The 11,035-nt window shown below is 40.6% G+C and overlaps 1 protein-coding gene across 1 annotated transcript; it reads right to left on the bottom strand.

Moving 5' to 3' along the window:
• Positions 1 to 2,709: 2,709 nt before the first annotated feature.
• AMIGO2 (adhesion molecule with Ig like domain 2) lies at positions 2,710 to 4,441 on the bottom strand. The gene has a single exon (XM_010172661.1). The coding sequence runs from the start codon at positions 4,373 to 4,375 to the stop codon at positions 2,810 to 2,812; it is 1,566 nt and encodes a 521-aa protein (XP_010170963.1). The 5' UTR covers positions 4,376 to 4,441; the 3' UTR covers positions 2,710 to 2,809.
• Between the last annotated feature and the right edge of the window lie 6,594 nt (positions 4,442 to 11,035).

An 11,035-nucleotide genomic window follows, 5' to 3' on the forward strand; every position in this document is an offset into this window, starting at 1 on the left:
AGCCAACAGCTCCTTCCAAAGCTTCAGTTTTACAACCTCGCTCCTAATCAGAGTTACAACTATAATCACTTTGAAGCTGTCATTAAAATTCAGCCAGTTAATAATCATAGTACATATCTGCTGTTTAAAGCAATGCTCATCTTCTCTCATCATCTGGCAGGATTACTCTGATCCCACAAATCCCCACGCTCTTGCTGCAGAACAGCAGCCTGCAGGATGCAGGAGCTCTACTTTTTTTACTCAGGACTACCATGCAGATTTAAAATGTGGGGTCAGTGTGACATGCACTGTCACTGCCTTGCACCATGAACAGCAGCAGGGTTCACCTGCTCAGCTGCGGCTGCTAAGGAGATAGGGACATCTGCCTCCCAGACACACCGACAGCACTCTTTGGAACTGACTGTCAGTGCTTTTGTGTAAACACTGAAATCTGTGTCAGTTAACTTCATCTATGACAACAAAGCATAATATCTGCCTAGAGCTGTAACCAATCTGCACAACTTTCCACGGGAGCATTTGCCTCTGTTTCCCACTCTGCCTCACTGCCATTGCAGCCCTTTGGCCCTAGGTCACTGTTTATCTCCTTGCACGACATGGAAGACATCTACCAACCACACGTGTGGCACAGCAGCAGATCACGCACTTTAGTTGAATCTTTAAAAAAAAAAAAATCTTTGAGAAGGAGACAGTGTCAAGGCTTTGCCTCAGTGACAGATGACCCAACTATATCACTTATTTTAGCAAAGACAATCACAGTTTTTCCATCATACCTTATATGTAAACATATGGATTTTGGTTTATTGCATGTATAAAGACAATCAAAGGAAAGGGCTTTATAAAACAACACTACCTTGCTTGGTAGCAGAAGCAGTTTTTACCATTTTAAAATTTACATATATAAATGTAAAAATAAAAGACACAAATCCCTGGTCACCTTTCTCTCCTAAATATTTATTATCCTCTGCCTAGAAAACGTATTTCCATCTTCTGTTTCCCTGAATACCTGAATTAAGATCTCCAGCAGTTTTCTGATTCCACATACTTTGTACACATCACAGCAATACTGTTTCCTGATCTAATCTGTTTTCCAGATAGCTTGCTTTCAAACAATTAGCTACATCAGGATTTCTCCATAGCAAATCAATTGTTGACGGCTTTGGATCAGACAGATATAAGCTTTAGCATGATGATGTGCCTCTCAAAAGAAATCACAAAAAATGGCAAGTGGCTGTTACTGTAAGCCTCTCAAAAATAAATTAAAGTTGCCATACCATGTAGGCCTTTGATTCTGATTTTGTTTATCCTTTACCCTTTCAGTATATTCCCCAAAGATAGAACAAGACAGACATGCTCCAATTACTCTTCTTTGGTAAGGCATAATTCCTTGCAAAACTCCTTTGAAGTTGGTACTAATCAATGTGAGGAAGACTGGCAAAATCCAGCCCAGTCTCAATGTAAGTAAGCTTAAAAAAAAAAAGAAAAGAAGAAAAAAAAATGCAAATAGAAAAAAAATAGCAAACAGAACAGTATGTTCATTACAATAACACAACTTCATGCAACCTATGTTGTATGACCAGTCCAGGCCAGTCTTACTGGGTTCATAAACTTTGACAATGATACGTCTGGGCAAGGAGGGAAGCAGTACGTACAAGACAGGGGCCAAGTCTAGAGAAAAGCTGTGCTTTCTGAATTCACAGTGTGTAAAGTCTTACGTATTTTTCAGGAGTTTGTCCAAACACTGTATTTCCTCTTTTAAGAAAAAAATATTTAGGAAGCAAATTTCATAAGACTGCTGGAATCATGTGCCACTGGAAGGATTAATTGAAATATTTCCTCTGTTTTGTGAAGTTTCCTCTGAAGAGAAGCCACTCACCCCTAAGATGAAGCAGGAGCCCTGGTGATGGTGGCAGGCTTCTTCACCACCTGTGATGCCAAGCATACAACAAGCAGCAGAGGTTAGGACAACTGATTACAATCAATCCAGTTATTGCAACTTAATGAGTTATTGCTGATTCGCTTGAGTCCTCATGACTGACAACTTTCATTCCTCAACTAAGGCAACTGTAAAGGTAACATGTTAACTTTGACCTGTTTTTATTATGTGTCAATATTTATAAACAAATACATCCACTTTACTTCTCATGAGTACTCTCATGACTAAGTTTTGAATAAAATGAGTACAATGCCTCCCATTTAAAATTTTCAAGCAATTATTGGCAAACACATTATCAGTTGAAGGCTGCAAACATTTATCCACTGCTGCTGGGCATCCTGATGGCAAATCTAGTCTTTTTGTTCTGATCAGTCCAAGAAAACTCATTACCTTTTTTCCCTAGTAATTTTACTGCAAAGATTTTACAAGCCTGTGAAAGGAATTGCAGGAAGCCTGAGCATTTTTCTCAGTAGCCATCTGAGTTTGCTTCTGTGCTCACTGCAGAGGAGCCGAGTTATCGGCATGACCGAGAGTGTTTTATAGGGGTCAGCCTCTGCCTCTGAAGAGTCAGCTCTATGCACAGAAAGCACCTCAAAACATGCATGAGAGATTGCCGTGTACAGACCACGGAGTAAAAGGCGAGGCTAAGGTTGCATTGAAGACATTCACATTAATGCCACACTGTTTGCTTTTCCCGAACAAGATATCACTATTGCATGGCCTTACACTCACAAGAAAGGAGACACAGTTCAAGGACTGACAACAGGTACTTTTTCTAAAACATTTTCTCTCTTTTTATTTGTTTTTCCTGATGATTGCTACAAGCAAAGGAGGTAATCAGAAATGTAACTGCACAATAGAAACACAGGCAACAAATTATGTTGACGGCATGAAAGGTGTATCTGAGAACACAGAGTTGACAGAATCGGAGTCAGATTTTGTTCGAGTAGTTTTTAAGATACTCTCAGCAATGACACTGTCATTAGGAAACAGTTTTACTTTCCCATTCTGACTGTGTTTTGGTTCGTGCACAGGCTCCAGGAAAACCACCCGTTTCCCAGTACTAGCCTTCTTTTCATCAGCTGGCAGCTCTTGCGTCGGTGTGGAATTCAGTATGGATGAGTGCGCACTGCTTTGGTTCAGCTGCCTCTTCCTCCTTTTCGCCTTACATTGACAGGGGCAGGGGGTCAGATAGAGATACAGCAGTACTAAAACGATACTGGCTACACAGGCAGCAAGGGTGGTAAAAGCTGTATTAAATGCTTCATGAGCATGCGACCTGTTGACTGTGAAATTGCTAACATTTATTCTAACTTCTACTGTTTCATTTAATAGTCTTTTCTTATTTATTGCGATGCAGGAATACAGCCCTGAGTCCTCTAGCTGGGCATCTGTTATCTCCAGGCTGCCATTACGAAACACCTTAAAGTTGTCGGTCTCCTTATCTGGCTCCAGCAATCTATTGTCTGGACTAACCCAAATAAAGTGCGTGCCCGCATCGCTGATTCTGCTGTCACAGTGTACAATCAGCCTGTCACCAACCTGGGCATCGTGAATATACCCAAAGGCTTGGAAAGAGCTGTTGACAGTGCTTTCAGAGCAATTCAGAAAGTTGTCATGCAGTAAAGGCAGTTTACTGTAACCTCTCGGGTCTGATCGCAACAAACAAGTATACTCATTTTTGAAGTCCACCACTGAGCTGAAGTGCCTTTGATACCAGAAGATTAGCATGGAGTACAGCATACAGTCACAATAAAATGGGTTGCCATGAAGATAAATTCCACTAAGAAGTTTGGCTGGCACGGAACTCAGGCGCTGAATAGGCATCGACTGGATGTGATTAAAGGAAATGTCCAGCAACACAAGGTCTGTCAGTTTATGTTTTCCAGTGTACAGGTCCAGCGGGAAATGTGAGAGCAAGTTATAGCTTAAGTACAGTTTCTGCAATTTGTACAATCCTCCGAAGGCTGAAGACTCTATCTGTGTTATCTGATTGTTGTACAGCAGGAGAATCTCCAGTGCCCTCAGCTCTTGAAACACAGGGCTGCCCAGCGTCTTCAGGCTGTTGGATGACAAGTCTAGGTATTTCAGATTTGGGGTTGTGGAAAAGCTTCCAGTGATAATGCTGCTAATGCTGTTATGATTGATTATTAAAGTGTTCAGTTTCTCAAACAGCGCTGGGACCCATTCAGGCTCCAAAAATCCAATTCTGTTATAACTCAGATCCAGCCTTTTCATACATTTATAAAGATTTGCTGGCACCCGAGAGAGGTTCTTATTGGTGCAGCTTACGATATCACTGGCACAGATGCAGGCTGCTGGACACATCCCCGGGGCGCTGCCACAAACGCTCACTGTGAAGACCAAGAGGCATGCCAGTCCTTTGCAGTTCACTCTAAAAACTCCAAGCTGAGTAGGAATTGTCCGCCAGTTTAAAGACATTGTCACTGTCTCTTAGCTGTCTCCCAGTGCTCCTTGCCACAGATTATGTGTGCATTAAGCTTTGCACTTATCGCTGTCAAAAGAGGGATACAGAGGTACAGCACATTAACATTTACGATTCATACCTCGCCTGATTTCTTAGGCATGCCTTTTCAAAAATACAGGGAATTAATGCTTAATGTTTCATACAGTTAATTATGAAATCCAGCTGTTCTGAGGCGAAATAAGCTTAACATTGGTTCTATGCAAACATGAAATTCTGCACTTGTGTAAATATTCACACTACAGATATGATCTTTTTTCTCTTCAAAAACAATGCAACTATTCTACAGTTGTCAACCAAGGAATATAATTTCTGACAATTCATAAAAAAATAAATCAGAAATGTTCCTCTGTGGAACATGACTGGGCAATGGCATCTCCTACCTGTTTCCAAACCAATCCAGATAGAAAAATCCTGACATAGAAAAGAAAAAGCCTCATCCAAAAATGCTATTTTCTTGTCTAGTGGGGAGCAGTTACAACATGTGTTTCTTCCCAATCTGAAAATGTCACAGATTTTCAAGCAAAGTATTTTCTCAGACTACTTCACTTTAAATGCCATATGAATTTCTTCCTTAAAAAAAAAAAATTAAAAAAAATCAGTAATGTTCAGGTAGCAACAGCCTATTTTTAAGTTTATTCAAGATGTCCAATTGGAATATTTTATATTCTGCTACTTCTACCTTTGCCAAAATAACTGTTGAAGAGGAAATTTTCTATGCCTGGTGCCTACCTCAGGCACAAGTTTTCAGAACTTTCAGAAAGAATGAGTCAGTCATTTCTCAAAACTTAGTAAAGGAAAAAAATATTTTGCCCATACTTAAATAGTAAGAACAGAACCAACCATACTCTTTTCTGAGAACATTTTCGTGTGACTGTGGTTTGAAGCAGGGACTTAACATTTGGCAGGGTAGTGATTCCCTAGGGAATCCAAGGGATATGCTTTTTGCCATCTCCTAAGAAAATGTACACATACTTAGAAGCATAATGAGCATCTCTGTTCACTTGTTCTCTCCCTAGATACCTGATAGGAGTTTGTCAGTAAATTCCCAAGTGAATCCATATGCATTGATTATCCCCCCCTTTCACAGCTCAGATGTGACATTCAGCTCCCACATATTAACCTCATACTCATTTTTGCAATCTCACCCTCCCATTGATACAATATCTGAGCAGGACAAACCCTGCAGTGTCTGTTCTGTGCTGTGGATAGCGGGTACGGTCAGGAGCTGGGAGACTGCCTGTGGGCAGAGGAGAAAGAAGCAATCTCAGATGGAAAGAAGCAGAATAAAAGGAGAAGTTGTATTCTCTGATGAGGCAAGATGGAAGAAGAGTGCATGAGTCCTGTGTACAAAAGCATTAAAATCAAGACCTAAAGGATGGATAACAGCAGGGCAGAGAAGCAGCCAAAGAAGGGTAGAGAGAGATAAGGAGGCTGAGAGATGCATAGGGAAGGAAGGGCAAACCCAGGGGAGGAGGATGCTAATGGAATATCATCATCATTACTGATGAAGCAATTGAGGAGATGGTAGTTTGAGGATATGGAAGTCAGTTAAGGCATATAAGACTGGAAAAGCAAATGGGGAAGGTATAAAGGGCAAGAAGAGGGTTAAGCAGAAGAGAGGCAGGAGTTTCAGGAGGTGAACCTTAGAACACACTTGTCTGGAGAATATGCATCTGCTACTTATGAATCTAAGATTATCTATGTAATTAATTAATATATGTGAAAGGCACTAATTTCCACTCCCTCTCAGTTCCTTATTCCCCTCCTCTCTAATCCTCTGCCAATCTGGCTGGCTTCTGTCTTCTGCTGACAAATCTTCTACTCTTAAGTCAAGTGGTAAAAGGCTGTGCTATGAATCTAAAGAGCTGAACCTCCTAATGACCTATTAAAAGAAGAAATATGAAGGCAGCAGGATGGGAGAATTCACCTTTCACAAGAATTTATATATAAAATGGCTTTAAATGTTTGCATTCCCCAAAACTGTATTAAGAGAACAGCAAAACTGCCAAGTCAAGTGCTCAAAAAATAAAGTGTCAGAATTTACGTTTTCTATGCTACTTTGAATTTTATATATAGTCTCTAGTTCCATGATTGCTTGAATTTTTTTCCCCAAAATCTTTTCTCACACTGTGCACAGGATCTGAGGAAGCACAGGGAAAAGAAAGGGTGATTACATCAAGAGCTTAGTAAATGCCTGTACCTGAGAACTGGAGCATATCCTAGCCTCTGCCACAGAATTCCTGTGAGATCAGGTAAATTATGTGAACTGGTGACTGTTAGAAAATAATGAACGTATTACAGTCACCAGCTTGACTCTTGGAAAATAAGGAACCTCTATTTATTATTAAGTTTGGGGAGGACTGATCTAAAGAAGTGCTGAGATGAGAGCCAAAATGCTATGGCTGTAGCTGGCATTTCTGAATATAAGGGCTTCTCCTTACTTCCCTGTCTATGAAAGGGATACAGCAATATGATCTTAACTATAGGAATATTGTAAAAATAAATGAATCTATTAGAAAATAAGCTTTGTATCAAGATTCATAAAGTCTTTTAGGCTTTTTTTCCTATTGAAGTATCTAACTGCATGGGGTTTTCAGTGGGAAGTTAGGAACCCAAAGGAATTCTTTTTTAACCAGTCTTAAGAAACTGACTTAGTTGCTTTTGCTAGCTATCTTGTCTTTTATGGGAACAATTAATAGATACAAGTTCTTCTAGAGGGTAAGAGTTACGAAAATATTACAGAAATGACCATCAAGAAATAATTCTGTACCTCAGTGTGGATTTGTATGGCACACAGTACATAAAGCACAATGGAAACACACTGACAGATGGAAAAAGAATTTAATAACTGCTCTTTTAGTTAGTATAGTGCATGAAGCAAGGTATCTGAAAACTGCATACCATAAAACCAAGTACATGACGACTGAATGATAAAGCATCCACAAAATGGGAGACAAACTGCTGTTGCACAGGTTGCCTTTCCCACTCATATTTGAATGCCTGATTTTGCAACCTACACAGCCTAATTTTTAATGTAACTGCACTTGCAAACAGATGAATGGTACTTGCAGAAATCAGCTCCGATGTTGAATACAACTGTGATCTTGGAGATATTCCAAATGGGACATAGTAGGTCAATGCTCAGTTTTGGAATGGTTACAAAGTTTAATACACTAAATAGCCTTGCATATTTGTTTCTGCATATACCTACAATCATCTCAACAGAAACTATGAGCTAGTCTGCAACCAATTCCCAAGGGCAGATCAGTGGCTAGTATAAATCAGCATAATACTTTTTAATTCTAAGGAGCAAAAACAGTCTGTGAGGGCTGAAAACTGGGTTGGACATTTCCAAAGCTCATTGAAATTGCTAAATGAGAACTGTTTCAGATAACTTGCCTTGTCTGGTGAGGCAAAATGCAAATTACAGACATCACAAAACATACCATGGGCCACACAAAGCTATTTTGAGAGTACTCTGACAAGCAGAAGAAACCTTCCTTGCCATTCCCAAATCACAGTGCAGTGCCTACATTCCCAACAGGTTCTTTGCCCCTTTGGAGAGAAGGACTGTTGAGCTGCAACTTGCCCCTCAACCTGTGTTCCCCAAAACTTCTGCATAAATTACACAGGATGGTCTGCAAAGCCCAGTGTGCCCAACAGAGATATTTATAAACTATGTGATGTTTTGAACTTCTTCACAAAATGCACAACATGCATAAATGTTTCTGGGTTAGTAATGTGTACCTGTTAAGTGGCAAGAAACAAAGCTTACAATCAACCTTATACTAAAAATTGGCATTTTGTTTCATGCCAATAACATTACTTCAGGTCTTAGAAACGTATTATTTTACAAACTTCAATATTATGTATTTTCTCAAGAGAGATACTGCTATTAAATACTATCAGCTAACATATTCCAGCAGAGTCTGGCTGAGCACTTCACCATTATTTCTGAATGAGCTGGGTAAATAGCTTTTTTGATTTATAGTAAATTGAAGGGCATGGTTGTGAGTTTTGCTCTTGAATTTTTTTCAAATAAATAATTTCTCTGTGGTGTTAAAGTGTGATATTTTAAGTTCACTGCCAGAAACACAGTACTCCCTGAGATGAATCATCTGTGCAGTAATGGTGCACATGCTTCTCAACTGTTTGAGAAGAAATGCAGGACATAGTCTCATATCATAGGGAATATCCTCTGTTGTCAAGAACAGCTCAATTGACTACAACAGATCAACTTCTAGAGAAGCCGAGGATTTGCCTCTTGGGTTTGATCTTTTTAATGTGTGCATTTGTTCAGGGTTTTTTGTTGTTGTTTTTTGCTTGTTTGTTTGTAAGTAATGAGCACCTAGAGCTGCTTATGGAAAAGGGGAATGCCAGGCACCTGTAAACATCCTCACCATCAGTTATAACTGCAAGATCAACTAATGTCCTAAACACTCTTTTCCGCTTTCTCTGGGTTCTCTCTCTCTTTAATGATACATCAATAATCTGTACATGAACTTTCTCTTCTCCTATAGGTACCTTCAGGCTTATTGCTGTTTCTTCCAGGGAAAGCTGAACACTAAGCTACCTCTCCCAGTTCATTTGAGACTTTGCTAAAAAATCCTTATGTGGCACATTTCTTAAGCAATGAATTGCACTGGAGATCACAAGTCACCTGAATGCTTTTGCAAACATTACCATTAGTCTTTTCAATATTAAACAAACTGGATTGAGAAGTGCTTTACAGTAGGAATAATATCTTCCTGTACATTGGTGATGCAAATAGTCCCACATCTGGCTGGCACTTTCTGCACAATGAAAATGCAAATATTTGCACACAAACCCCCCTGTACTACTGCAGGAATACTGCTGGGTTTCTAAAGAGCTCAAACACTAGAGAATAAGTCCATCCTCCAGAAGGTTCACATTGTTTCTGAGAGCTCAAACACTAGAGAATATTAAAGATACCAGTCCATCCTCCAGAAGGTTCACATTGTTTCTACATCTCCTAGCTCCTTCCCTTGTATCAGGTCTCCTGTGCCTGTCTCCTCCAACTCCTCTGTCTCCAAGTCTCACCAGCCCACAAGTCACTCATGCACCTTTGCTCCTTCCCATTGACTTCCAATGCCCTCACAGTTGCTTTCTCCCTCTTACCAGTCTATATACTGGATGAATCAAGGCTGTGTTGTTTAAATGTAATAATACATGAAATAAAACAGTGATGGTTCAGGTGTTGATGATTCCTCTCACAGCCCCCTTTTTTCTGCATGGCATTTGGCAAAGCTTTCACCATGAACCCAGAAGAAAAAGTGACTGTTAGAATAGGGTTTTATTAATTTATAAAACCAATATAATACAAGTACAATTATTCATGCTTTTAACCCTAACTTTATGAATCCTGCTTAAGTCCATGATAGAGTCATTCATTACAAACTGACTAGTGGCATCTTACATCATTAATCTTTTAAGATGTTATGCTTACAAGGAAGGGCTGCATAAACTTCCATTTCAGGTGTGGGATGCTGTTGGAGCAAATATCATTGTAATGGCCACCTCACTCCAGTCTCCAGGCTCTGCTCTGCTCTTAGTACTCAAATGGGAAAGGCACTCTCTGCATCACATCTGCCTGACAGCTGTGCTCAGCATTTCTGACTGAGCAGATCTGGATTACCCAGCCGTTGTAATCTATGAGATTTAGTGACATGATGGATTGGAGAGCAGAGACTGCTGGTGAGTGTCATCCCGGTGATGTCTTGATACACTGGACTAAATCCCTGAACTGGGCTAAACTGTGCTTGATGCAGGACCTAAGCATGATGAAAAAAATAGCTTTACATCACCTTTGCAACAAGCTGATCCTGAGGTCAGTCTGGCAAATAGAGTGGTCCCTCTGGTCAGCACCTGGCCAGACCTCAGGAGTGCTCACTTAGAGATGAATTTGTCGTAGTAACTTCAGCCAGTTAAAACTATCTTCTCCCACTCATCTCTCACTAAATACTGAATTTCTCTGAAGACAGATTTATTTATTTTTTTCACACTCATGATAACTCACTTGGCTTAAAGAAAACTGAGACACAGATGAGCAACTGGATGACGTACCACAGAGCCTGAGTTGGACTAATCATCAGCAGTCTGTCTACGGCAGTACCAGCTACATGAAGACAACACTCTGCAGCTCTTACCCCTCTTGAGAGGCTACAAGGGAAACGTGCATCAGTGAAACAACAACGCAGTCTTTTTGCCATGTTATGTTGTCAATCAAGCTGCACTCTAGCTTAAACCTTGCAAATGCCTTCAGTTGCTAAGGAGATCAGCAAATAATTAAGAAGGAATGCAGTGATAAGCAGCAGTGCCTGTTAGAAGTATCAGTAACCAGTCTCCAAGCAATGCCAGATCTTACGAAAGTTTAGTTGCCCCGCGTAGGATCCTTCCCGCCTCCAAAGGCTTCTCTGACGGGCTAAACTTCAGAGAACCCCCCCATTCCCTACGATAGGAGGCGGCTCCTGCCAGCCTCCCGATGGAGACTTGTCCGCTGCAGCCCCCCGAGCCCCGTGGGTCAGCGGGGGACAAAGTTTCGGCGAGCCGGGCGGACAAAGAAGGCATCGCTCCGGAGGCACCTACAGGCACCG

Source organism: Antrostomus carolinensis, unplaced genomic scaffold (assembly GCF_000700745.2).
Source record: "Antrostomus carolinensis isolate BGI_N321 unplaced genomic scaffold, ASM70074v2 scaffold17087, whole genome shotgun sequence".
Lineage (NCBI taxonomy): Eukaryota > Metazoa > Chordata > Aves > Caprimulgiformes > Caprimulgidae > Antrostomus > Antrostomus carolinensis.

Bases quoted from the DNA above. Each gene is read 5' to 3' on its own strand.
- AMIGO2 (XM_010172661.1), bottom strand. From the start codon at position 4,375: ATGTCTTTAAACTGGCGGACAATTCCTACTCAGCTTGGAGTTTTTAGA.